The 26,550-nt window shown below is 54.2% G+C and overlaps 2 protein-coding genes across 2 annotated transcripts in view; one reads left to right on the top strand and one right to left on the bottom strand.

Moving 5' to 3' along the window:
* Positions 1–1,027, top strand: part of MTERF4 (mitochondrial transcription termination factor 4) — a 32,932-nt gene extending 31,905 nt beyond the window's left edge. Inside the window, exon 5 of the mRNA XM_052636517.1 lies at positions 858–1,027. The gene's annotated coding sequence lies outside the window, so the exon portion shown is untranslated. The remainder of the gene's footprint in view (positions 1–857) is intronic.
* The window catches only part of SNED1 (sushi, nidogen and EGF like domains 1), a 73,692-nt gene that overhangs the window by 22,016 nt on the left and 25,126 nt on the right, over positions 1–26,550 (bottom strand). The window contains exons 2-16 of the mRNA XM_052636512.1: positions 20,745–21,032; positions 18,471–18,611; positions 17,733–17,895; positions 15,720–15,845; positions 15,342–15,455; positions 14,017–14,136; positions 13,769–13,882; positions 8,426–8,551; positions 8,152–8,256; positions 7,893–8,006; positions 7,295–7,411; positions 5,912–6,028; positions 5,590–5,706; positions 5,351–5,464; positions 4,968–5,141 (exon numbers count right to left, since the gene is read on the bottom strand). Of these exons, the coding sequence (XP_052492472.1) occupies positions 4,968–5,141; positions 5,351–5,464; positions 5,590–5,706; positions 5,912–6,028; positions 7,295–7,411; positions 7,893–8,006; positions 8,152–8,256; positions 8,426–8,551; positions 13,769–13,882; positions 14,017–14,136; positions 15,342–15,455; positions 15,720–15,845; positions 17,733–17,895; positions 18,471–18,611; positions 20,745–21,032 (2,050 nt within the window). The remainder of the gene's footprint in view (positions 1–4,967; positions 5,142–5,350; positions 5,465–5,589; positions 5,707–5,911; positions 6,029–7,294; positions 7,412–7,892; positions 8,007–8,151; positions 8,257–8,425; positions 8,552–13,768; positions 13,883–14,016; positions 14,137–15,341; positions 15,456–15,719; positions 15,846–17,732; positions 17,896–18,470; positions 18,612–20,744; positions 21,033–26,550) is intronic.

Genomic DNA, 26,550 nt, shown 5'->3' with positions numbered 1-26,550 from the left:
GTACCTATTGGGCTGATTACATGCATACATGTGTGTATACATTTATATTATATGTAACGTATGTATATGTACATATAACACATATACATGACACATAACACGAGTCATATATGTAACATATACACACATACATAAGATATAACATATATACGTAAGTGAAAGTCACTTACTCATGTCTGACTTTTTGTGACACTGTGGACTAGAGAGTATATGGAATTCTCCAGGCTAGAATACTGGAGTGGGGAGCCTTTCCCTTCTCAAGGGGATCTTCCCAACCCAGGGCTCAAACCCAGGTCTCCCATATTGAAGACAGATCTTTACCGGCTGAGCCACAAGGGAAGCCCGACTTTCTTAAGGCCAAGGAATTTCAGTTCCTAATTTTTAACTAGTCAATTTGTCCATTTTTTCCTTTTATACTTAGTGGTTTTTGTGGAATCTTTCCCTGCCTTAAGGCCAAAAAGATAGTTAACCTACATTTCCTACACAAAACTACATAGTTAAAAAAAAAACACCCATATAAGTCCTTAACACATCTGGGACTAATTGTTAGGTGTGGTGAGACGTGGAGAAAGGATGTGATATTTTCCGAGTACCCAACCATTGTATTCCAGCTGTCATGAAGTCTTTCTCATATGTTTTCTTACAGAAGTTTATAGTTTTAACTTTTACACTGTTGTCTGTAATTCATTTCACATATATCAAAATTATCATTTTGATGCAGTTTTACACAGCGTTATTTCATTTCATTCTCCGAGGCTCCCCTGTGGGAATATGAAAATATAATTGTTCCTGTGTGTTGACCCTGTGTCCTGTAACCTGCTTGAATTCACTTATTAGTTCTGTTCCTTCTGTTGTAGAGTTTCCTAGAACCCTCCGTGTGCACGATCGTGTCATCTTCACTTCTTGCCCGGTAGACGTGCTGTCTTCCTTTTCTCGCCTCTGGCGTGGTCTAGGACCTCCAGGACAATGGTGGAAGGCACTGGACGGACACCTTTGCCTGACTACTGATAACGGCAGGAAGTGTTTCACCCGTAAGCACTTTGTTAGCTGTTGATTTTTTTTTCATGGATGCCCTTTGATCGGGTTAAAGAAATTTTCTTCTATGCTTAGTTTGTTAAGAATTTGAAAAATAATAGTTGAATTTTGTCAAATGACTTTTTTTGCATCTATTAAGACAATCATATGGTTTTCTCCTTTATTTTCTTCTATGGTGAATTACATTTACTGATTTTCAAATGTTAGACTGTTCTTGAGATAAATCCCTCTAGGTCAGGCTGTATTAGCCTTCTGATGTAATAGTGGGTTGGATTTTAGTAATGTCTTGTTAGGATTTTTGTGCTTTGTGCATGAAGAATATTGTTGGCCTGTAACTTCATTTTTGCAGTGTCTCTGGTCTTGGTATAAAGGCGATATTGGTCTCATAAAATGAGCTGAGGAGGTTCCTTCCTCCTACACTCTCTGAAGGAGCCCTGTGGATAGTAGCAGTATTCCTTCTGAGAGGTTTGACAGAACTCAGTCAAGCAGTCTGGTCCTGCCATTTTCTTTGCAGGGAAGTTTTAGCTGCAAGTTAAATTTCCTCGATAGATATGAGGCTCTTCCTGTTTTCTATTTATTCTCATGTCAGTTGTGATCATTAGCGTCTTTCTTCGTTTGTTCTAAACTGAGATATGTCGGCCTGAAGTTGTTCACAATATCCCGTTGCCCTTTAAATGCTCATATAGTCTTTAGTGGCATCTGTTTTCATTCTGATATTGCTAGTTTTTATTTTTCCCCTGATCAGTCTAGCTAGAGGCTTGTTATTTTTATTGATCTTTTCAAGGAGCCAGTTTTTGGTTTCATCTGCACATGTCTTTTTTATAATTATTATAAATTATAAAAAAATATGTCATTTAATCATTATTTATTGTTGATATATAAAAATGCAATGAATTTTGTTATAATAACCTATATTCACCAAACATATTACATTTCCTATCATTTATACAGTTTTCTTTTGGTTGAAAGACAACCATATTGGCTGTAAATACTAACATTTTTACTTCCTCCTTTAGCATTTTCATGAATTTACTTTCTTTTTCTTACTTTATTGAGTAGGCTATTACTGACAATGTAATGTTGACTAGACTTAGTGATAATGGGCATCCTTATTAGGGAATGTCTCTCCACTTAGGATAATGACTGTTCTAGGTTAGATGAGACCCACCATAAAACTGCCTCAGACGCTACTTCCCTTCCTCCTGTCGGTAGCTCAGCGTGTCTGAGTCAGCTCAGCGGAAGAGCAGCTCTGCACTCCAGACCCTCCTCCTGTATAATGCGGGTCAGGGAGCGCTGGCCCACAGCTTCCTCTCCTTGTTCCTGGCCTCACCATGCAGCACACACAACTTCCTTGGCCAGGCCTGAACCTGTGCGCTCGGCAGTGGAAGCCCAGAGCCTTGACCACGACCGCCAGGCAGGTCCCGTAGCCCTCTTGACGTAACCTGTCCTCATTCTTCTGTAAATACGTGGAGTATAATAGGTGTGCTTCAGTGTAATTGTGTGTTCAGCCTAGCTTCTGCCTGGTCTGAGCACATCTCCCTGTGGGCTAATGAACACTTGGGGGGCTCTGTGGGCTCTGCTATTTCTAAGTTTTCCCTCCAGTAAATCCTGTATTATACCACCTGGTACTAGAAAGGTGTGTGTGTATCATATTATTTTTATCTGGATAAGAAGTACTTTTAAAGTTCGTGCTTGGTAGGCATTTGTTACTTGAGTAGGTGTGAATTTTATCAGATGCTTATCATACAGTCATTGAGACTCTTATATGACTCTCCTCCTTTAGTTGGTCAGTGTAGCAAATGTTTCTAATATCACACTTTCTGTAACAACCCAGCTTAAGGATGATGTGCGTGCTCAGCTGTGTCTGGCTCTTTGCGGCCCCAGGGACTGTCGCCCACCAGGCTCCCCTGTCCGTGGAATTTTCCAGGAAAGAATACTGGGGTGGGTTGCCATTTCAAGCAAGAATACTGGGGTGGGTTGCCACTTCCTGCTCTAGGGGATCTTCCCGACCCAGGAATCAAACCCACGTCTCTTGGGTCTCCTACACTGGCAGGCTGCTTCTTTACCACTGGCATCACCTGGGAAGCCCCATCATGGTGTATAGCTTTGATAGACGGCATTCTGCATCTGTTTCCACGTTGAATGGACCCATAACTTTCCTCTCTCCACCTGTCCATGTCTGGTGCTGGTTTGAGGTTGTCCTGGCCTCGTGGAGTGGGTGGCACACACTCGTTTCTACTCCCCAGGAGGGCCTGTGTAACACTCCGGCAGTCTGCTTCTTGGCAGTTCGGTGGGACTGACCCACGGACTTGTTTGGGCCTGCTGCTTCCTTGTGAGAAAACTTTGCATCCTCAGCTCTCAAAAGAGTTAAAAGGTACAATTTTATGGGCTCTCTGGAGCTTCCTTGATGTTACAGTGAGAGTGATGGTGCTTTCTCACTGTCCAGACCCTAACTGAATGGGTCGCTTCACTATCTTTAAAATGCCATTTTATTATCTCCCTCCTGATGTCTCCGTAAGAAGTCTGGTGCCAGTCTGACTCTTGCTCCTTTGTGGCTTCTTGTCCCTTTTTCTAAGGATCTTTTCTTCCTGATTTTCTTAAATTTCATTATAATGTGTCTAATGTCTCCCTTTCCTCCTGTTGGACATTCTGCAGGCCCTTTCAATCTCTGATCATTATCAGCTGTTCTGGGAATTTAGCTCCATAGTTGTTGCAACATTCCATCCTAATTTTTGTCACAGTGTCAGCACTTATACACTCCTCAGAGCCTACATCTCCTTTCTAATTTATGAGCATTTCCCTTCTTCTCTCTGGTACAGCTCCTTACACTGATCTTCCAACTCCTTAGCTTCCTCTTTGTTGCCATTTGTAAGTTGTGTCTGTTACTTCCACTATTACAATGTTTCCCTCATCTTCTTCCTGCCTTCTTTTAAACATTACTTGTTGATTCTATTTTATGGCCAGCGTCCTGCTTCGTTTATATTCTCACTCATCTTCTACGTTTCTCCTCCCAGGAGAATATGTTGTCTGGGCTCTGTTACTGTCTCTGAGGTGGCCATATTTCTCGAGTATCCTGGTATCCTGGCTCGTGGGCTCACATTCCCTGGCGCTCCCCACTCCTCCTCTGATGGCATGTTGAGGAGAAGCAACACTGGGCCCGGGGTGGCCTCCTAGACAGTGACCACTAGCCCTGGGGGGCTTGGAAGGACAGGCGTAAAGGAGCAGGCTTGAGGCCAGGTGACCGCACCTGTGTTTTGGGGTGCTGCCCCTGAGAGGGCCGCCCAGGCCTGACGCCTTGCAGGGCATCTGGGAGGGGGCGGTGTGCTCTGCGCCTCGCTTCTCTGGATGCTGTCCTGTCCCTAAGCTGCTTGGCTGAAAGCTCTTTGTCTTCTGAGACTGTGTTACCATTACACAGATGGGCTGAACAGTTTGGAATGTTCTGTTTGGCTTAATGCACCGCTGGCATCGCTATCTCCAGGTGCCTGGATCAAGGGGGGCCTTGCCTGCAGGGCAACACCCCTTAAATGCCCATGGGGACTTGTGGGGGCCTTGTTCAAATGCAGGGTCTGGTCCTGCAGGCCTGGGCGGGCCTGGGAGCGGGACTGGGACCTGAGCCCTGGTCTGCCTCTGCAGGGCTCTGCCTTTGGGCTGCCTCCTGGCCTTTGCGGCTTCCTCTGCAGAGTGGGCTTGTGGGTGCTGGGCCTCATGCTCTGGGCTGCTCTGAGGACCGGAAGCCCTTAGACAAGGGTCCAGAATGGAGGGGACCGGTCGTCACCACCATCAGCACCAGGTCTTGGCCTCACTTGTCACAGAGGAGACACAGGCCAGGGTCAGAACTGCGGCTCCTGCTCTCCTGCTCAGCCCAGGGGAGTGGGGCGTGGCCCAGGGGAATGGGGCGTGGCTCCCCCCACCCCGCAGAGGGCCCCGGTCACCGTGGCACTGTGGGGGCTCGCTCCAGACGCCCTGTGGCTGGCACACCCGGACGTGGCTGGAGGTGCTTGGGCTGTAGCCTTGGTCACATGAGTACAGGGCCACCGAGCCCAGTCGGGTGCCGTTGAATCTCAGGGTGGCGTGCTTCACCTCGCTGGGGGGGCCGCAGTCCACCTCTGCAAGGACACGGCAGCCACGTCCTGCACTGCCGGCCCCTGCCTGGCCTCCCGCTGCTCTGACCCGGGCCCCTTGCTCCTCGTGCAGCCTGTCCCAGGGTGACAGAACCGGCCCCCAGAGCGGGCTGCTCGAAGGTTTCCTTCTTCCCCTCCCTCCCCAGTCCCCTGCTGGGCCCTGCCCCGCCCCGCCCCTGACCCGGCCTGCTCACCTGCCTGGCACCGGCGTCCTGTGTACCCTGCTTGGCAGTGGCAGGAGAAGTCTGTGCCCAGGTCCTCGCAGGTGCCCCCATTCAGGCATGGGCTCCAGAAGCAGGGGGAGGGGGCTGCAAGGGCACGGGGCCCCGTTGCCCGTCACTGTCCCCCCTGAGGCCTCTGGGCGGCAGAGGCGTCCTGCCTCTCACACCAGCTGTGCCTCCGGGCCACGGGGCTGTGGGGAGCTCCCCCTTACCTATCTCACAGTGCCGCCCCGAGAAGCCCGGGGGGCAGTCACACTTGTATTTGCCGATATAGTGGAAGCAGGTGCCGCCGTTGTGACAGGGGCCCGAGGCGCACGAGTCTGGCTTCCCTGGAAACACAGGCACCCATAGGGCAGGGCCGGGGGGTCGCATGCACCCCCCACTCTGGTCCCTCCCCTCGTCCCTCCACACCCTCAGCAGGGGCGGTAGGGGGCTTGTGGGGTGCTCCTGACGAGCAGACGCAGGGGGCGGGGCAGGGGTCCCAGGCCAGCCCCACCCCACCCTCCCCAGGCTGGCGCGCCGCTGGGCCCGCACCGATCTCGCAGTGCCTGCCAGTGAAGCGGTAGGGGCAGTCGCAGCGGTACTCGCCGCCCGCCTCCTTACACGTGCCTCCGTTCCTGCAGGGCCCAGAGCTGCACAGGCGCGGCCGGGCTGCCAGGAACAGACAGACAGACAGAGAGGCCAGTCAGCTGGGGCCAGCCTCCCGGCCCAGAGCGCCCGCAGGCCACGGCTGCCGGTCAGCGGAGCCCCTGAGGCTGCTGCCCAGGGCCGAGCCCCTCAGGTGCTCCCCAGTTGGCCCGGGGGCCCTGCGCCCACCGCCCAGACCCCCTGTGCCCGCCGTCCCCCTGCCCTGCCCGGGCTCTGCTGGGGAAGCGCTGGAGAGCTGCCCACTGCTGCCCTCCTGCTGAGTGGGGAGCCGCTGAGTAGGCACTTCCACTCAGATCTGCGTGTTTATGTGCCTGCACTGAGGGCCTTCCCTGGCCCGTGGGGCCCATCACCCTCTTGCACTGGGGGCCTTCCCTGGCCTGCGGGGTGGATGTCGCACCTTCACAGCTCAGCCAGCAGTGTAGACCCTCGGCCTGCTCAACGTTCTTGGGGGGAATGTGAGGCAGGAGGGGCCTCCCCCCGACACCCCGTGGGGCCTCACAGGATGCTTGTCCAGGTTCCGGCCACCACCCCCCACCATGTCCCTCTGCCCACTCTTGGGGACGCCTTGGCCAAGGGTGCAGGACCTCGGTGGCTCTGCACAGAATCAGCCTGCTCTCTGGAAAGCCCTCCCCCGAAGCGGTGTGGAGGCCGTGGGCGCTGTGGTCGGAGCCTCAGGGGCCCAGTTTCAGGGCCCCGTGGGAGTGGCAGAGGCAGGGGTTCAGGTTTCAGCTCTCTGGACATGTGAGGCAGCAGGAGGGCTGGACGGGGCCCAGGTGCCAAGCCTGGGAGGACAGACGTGGGCATAGGGGCCAGGCGGCCAGCATCTTGGACCTTGACCAGGGGATGCCTGGGTCACTGAAAAGAGTCCTGACTGCTGCTTCTAGCTGCTGGAAAGACTGAACTGAGCGGGCCAGGTGAGCACAATGACGCCCACAGTGTATTTGCTTAAGAGCGCTTACGTTCTTAAGTGGCTAAGTGTTGTAAAATGTCGACATTCTCTAATTGCACTACGTTTATAAAGTCGACTCAGTGGACGTGAATCTGACAAACGCCAGGAGATGGTGAAGGACAGGGAGCCCTGGCGTGCTACAGTCCACGGGGTCACAGACAGTCGGACACGACTTAGCGACTGGACAAGATTGAATTATTTTATGAATCAGGGATTCTAAAATCCACGGGGAAAACAGGGAGCGGGAAGGGGAGTGCACTGCGCGGGGCGCGCTGTAACAGGCGGGATGCCCCCCACCCCCGGAAGCTGCCGCGCCCCACCTTTCTCACAGTGGCGGCCGTGGAAGCCCCTCGGGCACTCGCATGTGTAGGAGTCTCCGTGTGCGTCACAGGACCCTCCGTTGAAGCAGGGGTCGGAGTCACACGGCGACGGCAGTGCTGTGGGACAGAAGGCGGTCATCCTGACGTCCTGGCAGAACTGATGCCAGGCTTGCATCCTCACGCTGGCTCGGAGGCCCCCCTAGAACCTCTTCTATCACATTTTTGAATTTTCCAGATTTTGCCTTCGCTCTCCCGTGAGCTGGGACTGAGTTGGGACTGAGCTGTGGTCACAGGAGTCCCGGTATCAGGGCCCCGATAGCACGTCACCACCGTCACACGTGATGACTCACTACCCGAGTCACTCGGTGTCTGCACTGACGTACGCCGGCGGACCTGCTTCTCCGCGGGCACTTGTCAGGCATTCACGTCCCAGCAGCTGAGCTGGAAGGCACCAGGTGATGCCCACATGTGGCTGCAGCGGGCGGAGCAGGGTGCGTGGCCAAGCTGCCCACCCCCAGGTCCCCTCGCGGGCCTCCTCCTGCTGTACCCAGGCCCTCCCAGCACCTCCCCTGCCAGCTTCCAGGCGGGCCCCACTCACAGTGGCTGACGTTGTGGTCGGTGTGGCAGACGCACAGGTAGCTCCCGCCGTACTCCATGCAATAGCCGCCGTCGGGGCACTGCGTGTTCATGTTGCAGGGCGTGGCTGTGACCTCTACACATGAGGGGGAGGCCCAGGGGCCATGTGAGTCCTAGGGTGACCAGGCGGGGGTGCCCCCCACACCCGGGGCTCGCTGTGGTTTCAGGGATTCTCGTGGCAGGGCAGGACGGGAGCCTCTGCCCCAACCCTGGGCACTTACCAAACTCACAGAGGAGCCCGAAGAAGCCTGGTGGGCACTGGCAGAGGGTGCTGTTGGTTCCCAGGCACCTGCCACCATTGCGGCACTCACAGCCGCTGGAGGTTCCTGCCACAGACAGAGGGGAGAGAGGCCTCGGTATGGGGGCGCCCTCCTGACCACTGTCCCATAAAACCGGCCGTGCAGCCCCTCTCCCCACTCCCAGCTGCCCTCCATGGGTATCCACATGCGCACCCCAGGGGACCCCCCGCCCCCCAGCGGCCTGGCCCACACGCACTCTCCCTGCAGTCGAGGCCCATGAAGCCTTCAGGGCATTCGCACACGTAGCCCTGGTCTGCATCCACACAGGTGCCTCCGTTCTGGCAAGGGCCAGAGAGGCAGGCGTCGGGCACGGGGTGGTGTCCTGCAAGAAAGGCAGTGGTCACCCAAGGCCTGGCCCTCTGAAAAGGGCTAACAGGGCCTTGGGCCAGCGAGGAGGCATGTTAACCTCTGCTCTTTGTGCCGAGCGCCTGGAGACTGGCCCCCAGCAGCCCTCAGCCCCGAACCCCTTCTCTGGAGCAGAAGCAGCAGCTGGGGCGCAGAGGGGCCGATGGTGCACCAAGGGCCTGGCTGAGGCCAGAGGCTCCAAGCAGTGCTTGTCAAGCACTTCTGTTACTGAAATGTTAGGGGTTTTCCAGGTATCTGTCTCCTGTTGATTTCTAGTTTAATTTTGCTGCGGTCAGAGAACACAGCCCTTTTCAGTTTATTGAGCCTCGTTTTATGGCCGGTGGGGTCATCTGTCACGGTGAAGGCTCTGCCAGCTCTGGAGGGAACGCGGGTCTCTGTGAATATCAGTCAGGCTGGGTCAGCCAGCAGTGCTTCACATGTCCCTGCATCCTGGCGGTCCCTGTGCTTGTGTCCTCGGAGCTGCTGAGAGGCCGTCTGAAGAGTGTCTTTGTGTAGCCTTAGTTTCTGAAAGACGGTGTCTCTGGGTGCACAGCACTGGCGCCACAGCTCATTCCTTTCAGGGTGTTACGGGCGCCGTCCCACTGTCGCCCAGCCTGCACTGCCTCTGACGAGGAGTCTGCTGTCATTCCTGTGTCTCTGTGTCTTTTCTCTATGGCTGCTGTTAACATCTCCTCTCTGTCACTGTTCACGCTCTCAGTCGGGTCTGGCTCTTTGTGACTCCATAGACTGCAGCACACTGGGCTTCCCTGTTCTTCGCCATCTCCGGGAGCTTTCTCAAACTCATGTTCATTGAGTTGGTGATGCCATCCAACCATCTCCTCTGTTATCCACTTCTCCTCCTGCCCTCAATCTTTCCCAGCATCAGGGTCTTTTCTGATGAGTGAGCTCTTCACATCAGGTGGCCAAAGTAGTGGAACTTCAGCTTCAGCATCAGTCCTTCCAGTGAATATTCACGGTTGATTCCACCTAGGATTGACTGGTTTGATCTCCTTTCAGTCCAAGGGACTCTCAAGAGTCTTTTCCAATATCACAGTTTGAAAGCATCAGTTCTTCGGCGCTCAGCTTTCTTTATCGTCTAACTCTCGCATCCATACGTGACTACTGGAAAAACCATAGCTTTGACTATGTGGACCTTTGTCAATAAAGTAATGTCTCTGCTTTTTAATATGCTGTCTAGGTTTGTCATAGCTTTTCTTCCAAAGAGCAAGTGTCTTTTAATTTCATGGCTGCAGTCACTATCTGGAGTGATTTTGGAGCCCGAGAAAATAGTCTGTCACTGTTTCCGTTGTTTCCCCATCTATTTGCCATGAAATGATGGGACCATGATCTTAGTTTTTGAATGTTGTTTTAAGTCAGCTGTTTCACTCTTCTCTTTCACCTTCATCAAGAAGATCTTTAGTTTCTCTTTGCTTCCTGCCATAAGGATGGTATCATCTGCATATCTGAGATTATTGATATTTCTACCAGCAATCTTGATTCCAGTCTGTGATTCATCCAGTCCGGCATTTCACGTGATGTACTCTGCATATAAGTTAAATAAACAGGGTGACAGTATACAGCCTTGATGCACACCTTTCCCAATTTTAAACCAGTCTGTTGTTCCATGTTTGGTTCTGACTTTTGCTTCTTGACCTGCATACAGGTTTCTCAGGAGGCAGGTAAGGTGGTCTAGTATTCCCATCTTTTTAAGAATTTTCCAGTTTGTTGTGATCCACACAGTCAAAGGCTTTAGTATAGTCAATGAAGCAGAAGTAGATGTCTTCATGGAACTCTCTTGCTTTTCCTGTGACCCAGCAGAGGCTGGCAGCTTGATCTCTGTGGAGCTCTCTTGCTTTTCTTGTGACCCAGCAGAGGCTGGCAGCTTGATCTCTGTGGAGCTCTCTTGCTTTTGCTGTGACCCAGCGGAGGCTGGCAGCTTGGTCTCTGGTTCCTTTGCCTTTTCTAAATCCAGCTTGTGCATCTGGAACTCCTTGGTTCATGTAGTGGTTTTCAGCAATTTGATTTATGTTGGGCTTTGTATGGTTTTCTTCATGTTTTTCTTGAATTTGGGGTTTTCATTTTCATCAGACTTAGAAACTGTTTGGCCATTGCTTTCTCACACTCTCTTCCTGCACCCCCTCAGACCATCCCTCCTGCAGGGACAGCAGGGCCACACCTGCTGGGCGCACAGCGTCCCTGCACAGGCCCCGCCTCACTGCTGCCCTTCCGCCTCCTCCTCTCTGGGCTGCTTGTCAAACTGCTTCCATTCCTCTCTTCAAGGTCATTGACCTTTCCTTCTGCAGCGTCTAACCTGCTGCGAGCACCATCCAGTGGTTTTATTTTTTAATTCAGATATCATGGTTTTCATCTCTGGAAACTTCTGTTGCGTCTTCTACTTCTCATTCTGTCTTTTCCCTCAACAGTCTTGAACGTGTGGCACATGCGTGTTCATGATGGATGGTCGAACACTTGTATTTGCCGATTCTCTGGCCATCTCTGGCCACTGCTTCTTTTGATCTATTTTACTTCTGGCGGTAAGTCGTATACTCTCAACCTTTTGTATGTCTGGTAACTTTTGGGTGGGTATTTTGGGGTCCTGGATTCTGTTACATTCATCTAAAGAGTTTAGGATTTTATTCTGACATATGGTTAAATTCAGTTCAGTTCAGTCACTCAGTTGTGTCCGACTCTTTGCAAACCAATGGCCTGCAGCATGCCAGGCTTCCCTGTCCATCACCAACTCCCAGAGCTTAATCAAACTCATGTCCATCGAGTTGGTGATGCCATCCAGCCATCTCCTCCTCTGTTGTCCCCTTCTCTTCCTGCCTTCAATCTTTCCTAGCATCAGGGTCTTTTCCAACGAGTCGGTTCTTCACATCAGGTGGCCAAAGTATTGGAGTTTCAGCTTCAGCATCAGTCCTGCCAGTGAATATTCAGGACTGATTTCCTTTAAGATTGACTGGTTGGATCTCCTTGCAGTCCAAGGGGCTCTCAAGAGTCTTCTCCAACACCCCAGTTCAAAAGCATCAATTTTTCAGTGCTCAGCCTTCTTTATGGTCCAATTCTTACATCCATACATGACTACTGGAAAAACCATAGCTTTGACTAAACAGATCTGTTTGGTCCTTTCAAGCTTTCTTTTAAGTTTTCTTGGGGCAGATCAGACCTGCCATTAGCTTAGCATGTATTCATCCCCACCACTAAGGTGATGCTACTGGGGACTCTACTCAGTATTGGCCCTGGGTATGAAGAGCCTGCTCCACTCTGGCTGGTAGGAATGGGCTTGAGTTTCCGTAACTGACTAACCACTCCCAGTGGTTCTTCCCCAGCCCAGCAGCTCTCACTCCACCCAGATTCAAGGGGCCCCAGTGCAGCTGTCCAGGGCTTGTCTCCCGCTTTCTCCTCTCCCCACCACCCCCCAGTAGTTCTGTCCTTGTCGGTGGCACCAGCACAAACTCCAGCCACTGAACTGGGATCTCTGCTCCTTGACTCAGAGGAACTGCTGGAGTCTGGAACCCCCTCCCCACCCATAGGGCAGCCTGGCAATGGCTCTGACGCAGCCTTGGGGCAGCTGTGGGTTCCACCTGGCTTCCTTCTCTTCTCTCAGGAATGAAGTTCATGGCTTTCAGCTGTCCAGTGGCTGAGGACAGTTGTTTCCTGTGTCTGGTCTGGTTTTCTTGCTGAGAGTGACAGGGAGAGTCCCGGAGTGGTCCATCCTTGTTGGCCGGAAGCAGAAGGCTTGACGTTCTTTTATGATCTCCGGGTGGGGCCAGCGTCCTGCTGTGCCTTGAAATGTGGCCCACGAGCTTGTATTGGGGTAGACATGTTAGTGGTTGTTTCTTACAGTTCGCTTTTGTTAGCATTACTCTTTGTACAAAACATGATTTCTTTGCAAAATCTTCTGAAATCACTTTGTTTTCTGACACGAGTTTAGTTACGTACGCTGATGCTCAGATGCCAATCGAGGCAGTCCTGTGACAGCGTGACGATTTCAGGCCACAGGTGGGGCTGCCACCTGCCCACGCTCTGCACTGTGAAGCCTCACCATCCCTTTGTGACACAGCCTGCCCTGTGTGTGGCCTGCTGGTGAAAGGCCAGTGGAGGGCACAGTGCCCACCTGCACCTTACTTGTAGGCAAAACCTCATTTCCTTCTTAAGTTTTTAGACTCAAAGTAACTCTGACGAGTTTGTCTTGAGCACCCCCAACCCCCGGGGAGACGGGTGCACAGCTGTTGTTGGCTCGAGGGTGGAGGCCCTGGGAGGCCAGGGGATGTCAGATGCCAAAGTCATAATTTATTCTGTGGGTCATAAAATCTAGCTGGTCTTTTACTTGACCTACTGAGTCCTGTTGTTGTTGTTCAGTTGCTTAGTCATGTCTGACTCCTTGTGACCGCATGGGCTACAGTACGCCAGGCTCCCCTGTCCTTCACTATTCCCTAGAGTTTGCTCAGACTCAAGTTCTTTGAATCAGTGATGCCGTCCAACCATCTCATCCTCTGTCATCCTCTTCTCCTCCTGCCTTCAGTCTTTCCCAGCATCAGGGTCTTTTCCAATGAGTTGGCTCTTCACATCCGGTGGCCAAAGTATTGGAGATTCAGCTTCGGCACCAGTCCTTCCAAAGAATATTCAGGACTGATCAGAATTGACTTTAGAATTGACTGGCTGGATCTTCTTGCTGTCCAGGGGACTCAAGAGTCTTGTCCAGCACCATAATTCAAAAGCATCAGTTCTTTGGCGCTCAGCTTTCTTTGTAGTCCAACTCTCACATCCATACATGACCACTGGGAAAGCCATAGCTTTGACTAGACAGACTTTTGTTGGCAAAGTAATGTCTCTGCTTTTAATATGCTGTCTAGGTTTGTCATAGTTTTTCTTCCAAGGAGCAACCAGCATTTAAAACAACATGCAACAGAACAGAAATAAGCAGACTTCATCACGTGTGGTAGAGATCAGCCCAAGGTTTGTTTCCTTGCATGGCGAGGGCTCTGGGGCAGGAAGACGGGGCAATAAACAGGCAAAAATCTGCTGAGGGGGCGGGGCCTGGGGAGTGTGGCCATCCACCTCGGAGAGGGGAGCAGACTCCCTGGGCCTCATCCAGCACTTGGACAGCAGAGCCCAGGCCAGAGCCCACCCCCCGAGGAAGAGGGGGCAGCTGACCGCCGTCACCCACGGGGAGCTGCGACACAGCCATTACCTGTCTCACAGCGAGGTCCCTCGAAGGGTTCTGCACACAGGCAGGTGAAATTCCCCACCAGGTCGACACACGAGCCTCCATTCAGGCAGGGGTCAGAGCTGCACTCATCCACGTCTGCGGGTGGCAGAGGTGGGCGCTCGGCTCCACACCAGCCTCTGACCACCCTGCACCCTGCCCCACTGGCACCCTGCCCACCCACCTCCCCGCATCCCCCCACCCCGCCTCGCCCCACCGCTGGCCGAGGGCACGCTCAGCTGTCTCGCAGGCCGCCCCTGTGTAGCCGGTCGGGCACACACAAGCCGCGGGGCCGCCCTCCGCCTGGCACCAGCCGCCATTCTGACACTCTCTGTCATCGCATGGAGACTGCGCTGTGGGCACACCGTGTGTGAGGCCGTGGGGCTCCTGGCTGTGCGAGCCGGTCTCCCGCTGAGCCCCGCCCCACACCTCGGGCTGCACGTGGGTGGGCCTGGCTGTCTCCAGGGGGCAGCGGGCCCTGGAGTGCAGGGCTGTCCCCGGCCACTGGCATTGAATGCTCATCTGAACTGGGTTTACCCCAGCAGATGGCAGGGGCACGGGGGTGAAGGGGCCCAACTCCCAGCCTCCTGGGGCGTCCCTGTCGCTGGGACCCTTACCCCACCAGAGCAGGGGTGGACGCTGGTGGGAGTGGGCAGACTCGAGGCAGCCAGCACCCACGTCCCTGCTGGACGTGGCCCGGTGCCCCTGCTGGCGTGGACTCTGGATGCCGAGGCGGGTCCGGAGACCAGGGAGCCTTGCAGGGCCGCTGCTGCGGGTGTTGCTGTGCTGGCCACGGAGAGGCCAAGGCTGCGGGCTGCTGGTGCTGCCCCAAGTTCCCTGGGGGCCTGCTGGCCTGCATACGTGTCTACACACCAGAGTCAGAGGCTTGGAAACGTGCCCTGTGGCGCTAAGTCTCCGTCAGGAACGTTTTTCTAGCTGAGACACTGGTGAGGGTGCTACCCGTTTACCAGTGTTGTGTTTCTAAATAACAGTTCACATCCCTGAAGGTCTCGGGGGAGTGTCTCTGGCTGAGCCGATGGGGGTCAGGGGCCGCCACGCTCTGATCTTAAGGGCTCCGTCTCTTGGGCTGCCCTAGCAGCCTCCCGTGGTGAAACAAGGGGTGTGCACCATCACTCAGCAAACCGCAGTGCGGGCTGCAGCTTGGGAGCAAGAGGAGGCTCTTGAGAAAGACCTCAACCCACAGCCGGGCCGTGGAGAACCAGACTCCACTCCTGCCAGCAGCCCTGGGGTTGGGGGCTTGGGGGCACAGGTCCTAGAGTGAGGGTCTGGAAGCAGGCCCCGCCCCGCTCCCAGGCCCCGCCCTGTTCCCAGGCCTCGCAGGGCTGAGTGCAGCGCTCAGTGCTCCTGCCGCACCCCGGGGCCCCTCCTCTGGGCTCTGGGCTCCTGCACCCCCCTCCACCCCCTCTCCGGCCACCCGCATCTGGGGCAAGGCCCCCTGCAGCATGCTAACCTGATGGCCCTGCCCCCCCAGGTCTGGCAGGACCGTTCCGGGCGCCCTGTGGCCCCTGGTGCGTGGGGCCGGGTGGGTTCCTCTTACCTGTCTCACAGGTGGGTCCCCTGAAGCCGGCAGGGCACTGGCAGCTGAAGCTGTTGACGCCGTGTGTGCAGGTCCCGCCGTTCTGACACGGGTGGGAAGCGCACTCGTTCACATCTGGAAAACGGGGCGGCTGGAGCCTCAGTGGAGGGATGCCTGGGAGGACCGGGCCCGCTAGGGCTGGGCGGTGCTCACGGCCGTGGAGCTGCTGTGTCTGGCTTCCCCGTGGTATCCGTGCATGCCACCCAGGACACAGGGACGGACACCCTGGGCTGCAGGTTGTGGTCTCTCTGGGGCGGGGTGGTGGTGGTGGGGGGTGGGGTTCCTCCCGGGGCTGGTCCCTCCAAGGGGCGGGGTATGGGGGGTCCTGCAGAAGCTCACCCAGGTGGCACGTCCTCCCCGTGAAGCCTGAGAGGCAGGAGCAGGTATAGGAGGGGTTGCCCGTGACGCAGTCATCGATGCACTTGCCGCCGTTGAGGCACGGACGCAGGGCCTGGCACACGGAGGCTGCGGACACACGGAGGGCAGAGGGTCAGCCCCGCCCGGGGCCCCTCCCGGGAGAGGTGCTGTGCCGTCCACAGCTGCCTAGAGAGCACCCACGGTTTCCCCGGCCTGGGCGACAGGCAGCCGGCAGAGCTCAGCTTGGGGGGGCCCCACGCTCTGCAGGGGTAAGGCACGAAGACCCACCATTACTAAGCACACTCGGGGACTTCGCTGGCGGCCCAGTTGCTAGCACCCTGTGCTTTCACTGCTGGGGCGCAGGTTCAGTCCCTAGTCAGAGAACTAGGATTCTGCAAGCTGCATAGCTTGGCCAAAAAAAACCAACCCACGCACACATGGGCAGGTACAGGAGTGTCCCAGGGTTTCTGCTCTCCCAATACTAGGAGGACCCCAGGCAGAGCTGGCGTCCAGAGACAGGGAGACGTTCCTGGAAGGGCCCTCTGGTCCCGAGAGCCGTCGAGGCTGTGGGTGTCTCCGAGGCCCGCCCCTCCCCGCTGGCCATTCTCCAGCCGCCCGGGCACTCAGGCCAAGTGGGGCTCGGCTGCCCTGTGGCAGTTGCTGGCGGGCTGCCTGAGCTGATTCTGGGCCGGCCCTTCTGCCTGGTGTGGGTGCCCCGCCTCCTCAGGGGTGGGTGCCCCGCCTCTCAGGGGTGGATGCTCCGCCTCTTCGGGGGTGGGTGCCCCGCCTCTCAGGGGTGGACCACCCTCCCTTCCTGGCGACCCCAACTGATGGGTACAAGCTTCATCTTCTGGGCCTGAGATGTGCTGGGGACCCCAGAGGACTGGTCCCCTGCACCCCACCCTCACCGCACTGCACTCCTGGGGCCTCTGCGCCTGTGAGTTTCGGGGCCCAGCAATGGCCCCCCCATCTGCTGCCCACAGAGGCCTGGGATGGGGGAGAAGTATCTCCACATGGGAACAGGGTCCCCGGACTGAATGGACCCTCTTCTGAGGACCCCACTCCTCAGGGTCAGAGCCTGTCCCCCAACCAGCACCCCCCAGGTGTGCGCGCCTGCCCCCCCAGCCCCCTCCCCCGGGTGCGCGCGCCTGCCCCTGCCCCCAGCCCCCACAACCGTGTGTGCGCGCCTGCCCCCCTCCCAGCCCCACCCTGGGTGCTCTCCTGCCCCCATGGCGGGTCTGGGGCTGCTCTGTGCTGGGGTCGTCCTTGGTACAGCGTTCAGGAGCAGCAGCCCCTCTCTGTGCCCTTGGTCCCCATGGGAGTGGGAGATGGTCTTTGCGAGGGGGCGGGGCGGGGGTCCGAGCACCTGGCTCACCGGCCCCAGGCTTGGCGCGGGCAGTGATCAGCAGCCCTCCATGGATGCTGGAGGGGCTGAGCCAGTCATCTGAGCCCCGCCCCGCCCCGCCCTTGCCGTTTATAAGTAGGTTTGCAGGAGGGTCTGCAACTCAGGGTCACACGGTTGGGGGGAGGTGTGTGGCGGGAACACACACTTCTGTGGTCAGTCCCTCTGTTTCCACTGGCCACGAGCTCGACCCTGGGGTGGACCCTGCTCCCGTCTGTCTGAGTTCCGTCAGGGGACCCGTCCACCCCGCCCAGCACCAGGTCCCACCAAGAAGCAAGGCTGGGGACTGGGTGGGTAAAGGACTGCTCCCAGGGTCCCCGAGGACACAGGCGCTCAGGACGCCCTGGGGGGACTTTACCGCCACGCCTCCCGTTTACACTGCCAACCGAGGTCTCCAGCAAACCTCCCCCACCCCGCGGCAGAGGCAGGAAGTCCCCCCCGGGGGTGACAGGCTCAGGGGTGTCGCGGGGAACCGAGGTGGCCGGAGTCACGCCTTCCTAGGGCGGCGCTTGGGGCGCCCCTTCTCTCCCTACCAGCACCCCCTCCCAGGCCCCGCCCCGCCCGCCACCCCAACGCTCGCTCCATCCTCTTACTTGTATGGCCGCAGCCCCCCACGCGCACCTGGGCATCATCGATTCTGAACGCCCAGCGCCCGGGCACGCCCACGTTGGTGGTGGTCTCCACCTCCGCCATGTCCGCCGTGCGCGAGCCGGGGATGCTGAAGTAGCGCCGCCCATCTCCCGCGTTGAAGCCGGCCTGCGGTCGGGTTTGGAGAAGGAGGGCGGGGGCGGGCAGGGTCTGCAGGTCTCCCCAAAGCTCCCAAGGCCCGCCTCCCGCGTGGTGGCCTCGAGCTGGGAGCGCTAAAGGGTCAGGGGTGTCCGCGCCTCCCTCCCTGTCTCCCAGCCGGCCCCACCCTAACCTGCGGTTCCTCCCTTGCTGACCTTGTCGGGTCCTGGCAGCCCCCTCCCCTTGGCCCCACCCATTCCTGCTCACTCCTGGGCTTCTGGGCCTCCCCTGAGGCCAGGGGCCAGTGTGATCTTAGAAGAAAGTAGAGAGCCGGGAGGAGAGGGCGGAGCTCCCAGACCCTGGCGGGTTGCACTTCACCTCCCTCCACGCCTGGGATTTTCTGCTGGCCACTGACCCTCAGACCAGGGCCGTTGGCCAGGCCACCCCGGAGCCGCGGGGCGCACAGAGCTCTGTCTCAGCGGCAGCTAGCGCTGTCAGGCTGGCTGTGTGGGCCAGGACAAGTGCCTCAGGCCCTGAGAGGCTCTGCCCTGGGTGTGTGTGCGGGGAGGGGTGATAGCCCTGGCAGTGGGGAGCAGGGCCCCTACCTGGGCCGCTATGCCCCCCAGGCCGCTGGCATCGCCCCCGCTGCTGGCGTGTGTGCCCGTGGTCCACGTGATGGACTCGTAGTTGAAGATGGTGAAGGAGAGCGTGCCGTCCGTGATGAGCACCGTCTGGAACGTGTTGACCTGCAAAGAGGGGCCTGAGTGGGGCCTGGGCCCCTGGCCCGCCCAAGACCTCACCCCCATCGGCCTGATGCCTCCCGAGGGCCTGAAGCCCACTGAGGGGTGTGGGGGCCCACAGACGCGGGGAGCAGGCCCTGTGCCTGCAGGCCTGGGGGCACTGAGGGGTCGTGCCTGCTTGACCAAACCTACAAACCACCGCGTGTGGAATGAGCAAAAATGTAAAAACAAAAAAGGGGAAACAAGGAAAAGCAGTTTTAATCATTAAGTTTCTTGATTTTCATGGAATCCTCCTCCATGAAAATATACATAAGAGGTTCTATTTAAGATTGGGCAAAGGGTGAAACTGTTTAAGAAAAGATCGCGGGACAAATAGGAAACACTGAGAAACAATGAAATCAGAGCTTTACATCACTTAGCTTAGGAAAATAAATCCCAAATCAAGTAAGGTTGTAAATGAAACCATTGGCACCCCTGGGAGAAAATATAGGCAAATACATAGAGCATCTCGGGAAAGGACTTCTAAGCCTGACATTTGTTAACTGTAAGAACCAAAAAGGAGATTTATACATTTGACTCCAAAAAAGTGCCATACGGCCAAACCAAATGACCAACAGTGAAGTGAAAAATGTTTTTTACAATACATGTGGCAGAAGCACTGGTGGGTCTTTAATTCAACTAGAACTTCCTTGAATCAATAAGAAAAAGAACAAAAACATGACAGGAAAACTGGCCAAGGGTATGAACAGAAACATCACAGTAGAATGCAAGCAGCCGATGAGTCACCATTGCTAGAAATCAACCATGTGTAGAGCTGGAAACCCTGTCTGGGTGGCAGGCAAGGACTAGCAGTGCGTGTGGCCGGGTGCAGGGCTGCGGCATTGCACCAGCCTGTGGCTTTCGCGAGCGTGACTGGGCACATTTTTAGCAGAGATTAGATTTCTGTGGGCAGCCATTTCCCTTCTAGCGATGGGTGCAGGATCTGACTTCACGATCCAATCGGGGCTGTGCAGCACACTTGGGGGACACCTGAGGGCAGGTGCCACCACGCTGGGGGGCATGCACGTGGGGAGCCCCACGGTGAAAGGTGACATGGAGACCGAGCGCTCGCCTTCAGGAAGGCAGACTTAGGCCTTGGAAGTCAGGGAGGAGACGGGCCGGCTGCTGGCCGGCGTGGGGGGAGTTCTGGGGGGCAGGACCCCGGCTGGTGAGACCGGTGGAGGGGCTCTGCAGGCTGGCAGGTCCAGGCGTCTGAGGAGGACGAGGCCGTGCCTGAAGCCGGACTGTCACTTTCTGCGGATCCACCTGCTCCCGCAGCTGCCCCTGGGGAGGAGGGCTTCCTGTCTCCCAGCTCCCAGACCAACTTCCACCCCAAGCCCAGAGTCTCGGGTCCCTGTCTCACAAGACAAGCATTTTGGAACAGACTGGGTTTGCAAAGAGAAGAACGTCGGCTCAGGAGGGACCCTGGGCGCCTCCTTCCTCCCAGGCCGAGAGGTAACAGGTGAAATGACTCTACGGAGGTGAAGCTATAACCGAACACGCACAAGAACACAGAGTGCAGGTGCCCGCAGGGCGCGCTCGCGGGGCAGCAGGCTCTAGTGGCTCCGCTTGCTCTCTATCTTGCGGGTCCGCACACAACAGCACACACTGAATGGTTCTGCCCTGCTGGCGGGGTTGTGGATTATGTACTTCTTGTTAAAAGGACATTTTTCTTACAAACTAGTGATAAGAAACAAAGGCAGTATAGAAATGTTAATGGGCCGTTTGTAAACAGAAGTTCACTCGTGTGAAATTTCTTTCGCAGTAATGTTTACAGAAAGAGCGCACATTTCCTGAATCGCCGTCATGCTCCTGTTAAAAGCCGCAACAGACCGTCTGTCTCCCGGGCATGTGAGCTGCCGAGTCGGGGCACTGGGCCTTTTCCTGGACGCGGGTGGTTTCCAGGAGGCCAGGAAGGTCCCGGCTCTGCCGTCCAGCCTGGCCCTGTGACCTGGGCAAGTGGCTTCTGTCCCTGAGCCCCACTGTCCCCTCTGGGCATGGCAAGGGGCTGACATCCGGCCCAGCCCAGCAAGGCAGGGGCCTGGAGGGAGACCCTGGGCCCCAGAGGGATGTCCTCCCCGCTCTGGATGGAACACTCACGGGGGAAGACGCACTGCCTCCGAAGAAGGTCACGCGGTACCAAGTGGCTACGAACACCCAGGTGGCGGAGAAGCCCGGGAGCTCGGGGAAGTAGCGCCTGACGTCCGCCGTGGCCCTCCGCAGCGTGGCCGCGTCCGTGGCCTCCCGGAAGTACACGTCCCCTGCGCGCCGGTTGTCCACGTCCGCCCAGAAGGCCGCTACCACGCAGCGGTCCTTGGCGATGGGGAAGGCCACGGGGGTGAACTGAGAAACCTCCTTCAGGAAGGAGATGATCCCGTTGTTGTTCACCTGTTGGGGCAGAAAGCGAGAGGGGGGCCAAGCCTCAGCCACCGGGCACCCACTGAGGCTGAGCCAGCCTTGAGTGGGCGTTTCTAGGATGGCGACAGTTCCTGGCTCCTGACCCGGGGCCCCCGGGCCTGCTCCATCCCCTCCTTGGGTGCAGGCTCTGACCTGTTTGCTGCTGATGGTGCCCTGCCTGGGGCTGTCAGTGCGGGGTGGGGAGCCTCCAGTGTGTGCCCTGGCTTTGGGAGGGTTGGGGGGGGCTCAGACCTGCCCAGTGGCCCTAGATCCTTGGTCCCACTGCCGACAGGGGCTTCAGAAGCGCAGGGCAGACTCTGAGCAGGTCTGCAGGGGTGAGAAGGAGGCCGGGGGTGGGAGGGCCTCAATGGCCAGATGGGGACGCCTGTGCTCAGGACTCCTCACGGTGGACACAGGAGGTGGAGCGGCATCTTTGTGCTCAGACACAAGAGGGTCCAGTGCTAACCCCACGTTCCCCAGCTGTGCAGCCAGCAGGCAGATTAGCCTTGCCTCTCTGTGCTCTGGCTTTTGACCTGTAGGACGGTGTGAATACTGAACTGGCCTCTCAGGCTGGGCTGGGCAAGATGAGTGAGTTAATGACCACAGAGTATGCTGTCCACCCGCACGACCTGTCCTGGGAAACGTAGGTCAGAACTGTGCCTTTAGAAACAACCCTTGGGGTGAGGGCAGGCTCTGCAACCCACATCAACCAAAAACGCTAATCAGTACACCTCGGAAAGGCAAGAAAGAGTGAACAAGGGAACGTGTTTCGATTCCGAATTTGGGACAAGAGGAGGCTGGAGGTGAGCCCGGCATTTGAGGTGAGCGCAGCTGCTGCTGTAGAAGCAGCAGGCGCAGGCCATGCCTGAACTTCTGCAGCCTCGTGGAGGGAAAGAGAAAGCGCCAAACTGCAGAGCCAGCTCGAGGTGAGGGGTCTGCTAACCCCTCATGAGGCTGGGGCCTCTAAGGCCCCCGTCATGATCAGGGTGAGCCCAGAGCGGATGGTCCCCATGCAGGCACTCGCTCCACCTTCGCTTCACCTGGGCCATGCAGGCACTGCAAGCCTGGGGCCTAGATTAGGGCGGCCTCTCACAGGGAACCAGGTTCTTGGCAGGAGTAAAGAAAAACTCTGCCTTTAGGAAGCTGGCATCATCTGAGGCCTTGAGTTGCTCCTGTAAATATCTGCCCAAATACAAACTCCAGGACACAGTTGAAGATCAGGCATGCAAGGAAGTGAGACACTGCTAACAGGAATAAGCAGAAGGAGGAGAAACAGCAGACACTGGAATTGCCAGACAGAGACTCTAAAATAGCAAACTTTACTATATTCAGAGAAATAAAATGCAAGTTTTAAAGTTTCATCAAGAGACTAGCCAAAATAATCTTGAAAAAGAATACCAACGTTGCAGGATTTACACTTTCTGATTTCAAGACTGACTGCAAAGCTACAGTAATCAAGACAGTGTGGCAGCGGCATGAAGACAGGCAGACAGATCAGGGGAGCCGCACAGAGAGCCCAGAACGGAGCCACACGTGCATGGCCCTGTGATTCTCAACAGGGGTGCTAAGACCATCTGATGGAGCAAGGGCAGTCTTTCCAACAAACGGTACTGGGAAAACTGGATATTCATATGGAAAAGAATGAAATTAGATTGCTCCCTAACACCATTACAAAATTACCTGACATGGATCAAGGGTCCAAATATACGAGCTAAAAATATAAAACTCGTTAAGAAAATGTAGGGCAAAAGCTTCATGACGTTGGCTTTGGCAATGACCCCAAAGGCACAGGCAACAAAAGAAAAAATAGACAAACTGGAATTCATCAAAATTAAAACCATTTTGTGCGTCAAAGATACTATCAGCAGAGTAAAAAGGCCACCCACAAAACAGAAAAATATTTTCAAATAATATATTTAATAAAGAAGAAATGAAGTAATGAAGGTAAAATTAAAACTTACTCAATGGATCTGACAGACAACAGTTTGTCTAAAATAATAATACCAATAATGTATTCAATCATATAATATGTAGAAGGTACGACAGCAATGATACAAAGGGGGGGAACGATTAGTATTGTTTTGCTGTTACAGAGGCAGTCACACTTCCTGAGAAGTGCTACAGTGTTATTTGAACATATACTGGGATTAGTTGTGTTAAAGTAATTAAACAAAGAAGTCATTAGATTGAGGTGGCTCTAATGTCTTGGCAGCCTATGTAAGCAAACCAAAACCTAAGCATGGCTCGAAATCGGCGAACAACACGATGTGATACATCACATTAATAAACTGAGGAATAAAAATCATATGATCATCTCAATGGATGCAGAAAATGCTTTTGACAAAACTCAAGACAGGGAATGCCACTCCCTCCTTATTATTCAATACAGTATTTGAGGGTCTTAGCCGTAGCAATCAGACGGGAAAAAGAAATGAAGGGAATTCAGATCAGAAAGGAAGAAGGAAAACTGTCACTGTTTCCAGATGACACGGTGTTGTATATTAGAAAACCCTCAAGATGCCACCCACAACAATGAGGACTATTAAGTAATTCAATAAAGATGAAAGTTACAAAATTAATATTCAGAAATCTGTTGTGTTTCTATGCATTGACAATGAGCCATCAGAAAGAGAAATTAAGAAAATAATCCCCTTTATAGTTGCATCAAAAAGAATAAAATAGGCAGGAACAAATCTAACCAAGGAAGTAAGAGGTTTGTACGCTGAAGACTATAAGACATGAGAGAAACTAGAGACAACACAAACAAATGGAAAGGCATACTGTGCTTATGGATTGGAAGGATTAATACTGTTAAAATAACTACATGACCCAAGGGAATCTACAGATTCAGTGCAATTCGTATCAAAACAGCAATGGCAAATTTCACAGAACCAGATCACGTGATTCTAAAATGTGTATGGAAACACAAAGGACTGTGAACAAACTTGGAAAGAACAAAGCTCCAGGTTTCAAACACCCTGACTTCAAACTACACTGCAAAGCTACAGCGGTCAAAACAGGATGGTACTAGCACAGGAGCAGACACTCGGATCAGTGGAGTAGGGTGGAGAGGCCCCAGATAAATCCACACACACAGGGCCGACTGGTCCACAGCAGCGGAGGCGAAATACAGGGGAGAGGCAGCTTCTTCAATGGATGATGCTGGGAAAGCTAGACAGCTACATGCAGATGACTCAGGCTGGACCACTTTCTCACACCACGCATGGAAGTAAGCTCGAAATGAGTGAGACTTTCTCACACCACACATGGAAATAAGCTCGAAATGAGTGAAAATTTAAATGCAGGACCTGAAGCCACAAAACTCCTAGAAGAAAACAGAGGCAGCATACTCTCTGACATCAGTCTCAGTGATTCTTTTCTGACTCTGTCTTCCCAGGTAAGGGAAACAAAAGCCAAAATAAACAAATGGGACTTGAACTAGAAAGCTTTTGCACAGTGAAGGGAACTATCAGCGAGATGAAAAGGCAGCCTACTGAATGGGAGAAGATACTTGCGAGTTGTACATCCAACAAGGGGGTTAATATCCTAAATATACAAAGACCTCATAACTCAGTGTTGAAAACAATCAAACAAAAAACAAAACCAAATTTAAAAAATGGGCAGAGGACTTGAATAGATGTTTTTTAAAGAAGATATACAGATGACCAGTAGACACATGAAAAGATGCTCAACTTCACTGATAACCAAAGAAAACCAAAATGAGATATCCTCCATCACACCTGTCAGAATGACTGTTGTCAAAAACACATAAAGTATTTTGGTGAGGATGTGGAGAAAAGGAACCCATGTGTACTGCTGCTGGGAACTTAAATTGATGCAGGTACTATGAAGAACAGTGTGGAGGTTACTCATAAAATTAAAGATAGAATTACCGTGTAATCCAGCAATTACACTTTGGGGTATTTTCCCAAAGAAAACAAAAATACTAATTTGAAGATAAATGCACCCTATGTCCACAGCAGCAGTGTTTACAGTAGACAAGATATGGAAGCAAACTAACCACTCATAGCTGAACGGACAAGGAAAAATTAGATACATATGTGATTGAATATTACTGAGCTGCAAGAGAGCACGAAACTTTGCCATTTGTTACAACATGGATGGACTTAGTGGGTATTAAGTCAGATCTAGAAGACAATATTGTATGATCTCACTTGTATGTGGAACTTAAAAAAAGAAGCAAATGAACAACCCTAAATGATCAGACTCATGGAGAGCAAACAGGAGGCTGCAGAGGGGAGGCGTGGCGGGACAGGGGGAGGCGTGGCGGGACAATGAGTGGCTTAGGTGAGGGGGCTACGAAGAGGTGCAGATTTCCACTACAAAGTACCGTGTCACAGAGATGAGATGCGTAGCGTGGGGCACACAGTCAGCGATCGTGTGATAACTTGGTGTGGTGACAGACGGTAACTAGACGTACAGTGGCGATCATTTTGTAATGTACAGAAATAGTGAGTCACCATGTTGCAAATGGAAGGAACACTGTTGTAGGTCAATCGTTCAGTTAGAAACCCTCACACACAAAAGCCAGAGTGGAAAACAAAGTAAGAACAAAGAACCAAGGTAACACATAGAAAATAGTAACAGACGTGCTAGATATTAAGCTAACCGTATCTGTGATCACTTTGAACATCAATAGTCTAAAAGCACCAGTGCAAAGACAGATTGCCAGAGCGGACCAAGAAACAAGACCTAACCATAAGTTGCCTGCAAGAAACTCACTTTAAATATGAAGACCATATAGATGAAAGGGAAATGATGGGGGAAAGTTATACCATGCTAACACTAGTCAACAGAAAACAAGAATTGCTCTACTTATCCCAAACAGATCTGACTTCAAAGCAAGCATAGTTATGAAGGATTAAGAATGGCATTCCATGATGATGAAAGAGTCAGCTCTCCGAGAAGACATAACAATCCTTAATGTGTGTGCAGGCGGCTGCAATGATGGGCAGAGTGTGGCCGGGAGGAGCTACCCCGCGTCCGAGGTCAGGGGCGGCAGCCGAAAGGAGTTATCCCACATCCGAGGGTCAGGGGCGCCAGCCTAGAGGAGCTACCCCACATCCAAGGTCAGGGGCGGCAGCCGAAAGGAGTTATCCCGCATCCTAGGTCAGGGGCAGTGGCTGAGAGTGCCAGGCTGCGACAGCACAGGAGCAGCCAAGAGGAGCTACCCCCACCCGAGGAGTGATGGCTGCGTGGGCACTGGAGGTTCTAGAAGAGCTATTCCACATTCAAGGTCGGGAGGGGCGGCAGTGAGGAGATACCCCTCATCCAAGGTAAGGAGCAGTGGCTGCGCTTTGCTGGAGCAGCCATGAAGAGTTACCCCACGACCAAGATAAGAGAAACCCAAGTAAGACGGTAGGTGTTACAAGAGGGCATCAGAGGGCAGACACGCTGAAACCATAATCACAGAAAACTAGTCAAACTAATCACACTAGGACCACAGCCTTGTCTAACTCAGTGAAACTAAGCCATGCCCTGTGGGGCC

This window comes from Budorcas taxicolor, chromosome 3 (assembly GCF_023091745.1).
Source record: "Budorcas taxicolor isolate Tak-1 chromosome 3, Takin1.1, whole genome shotgun sequence".
NCBI classification, from domain to species: Eukaryota; Metazoa; Chordata; class Mammalia; order Artiodactyla; family Bovidae; genus Budorcas; species Budorcas taxicolor.
Note: the sequence above shows the minus strand (reverse complement) of the source record. Positions and strands in the feature narration are given on the sequence as shown.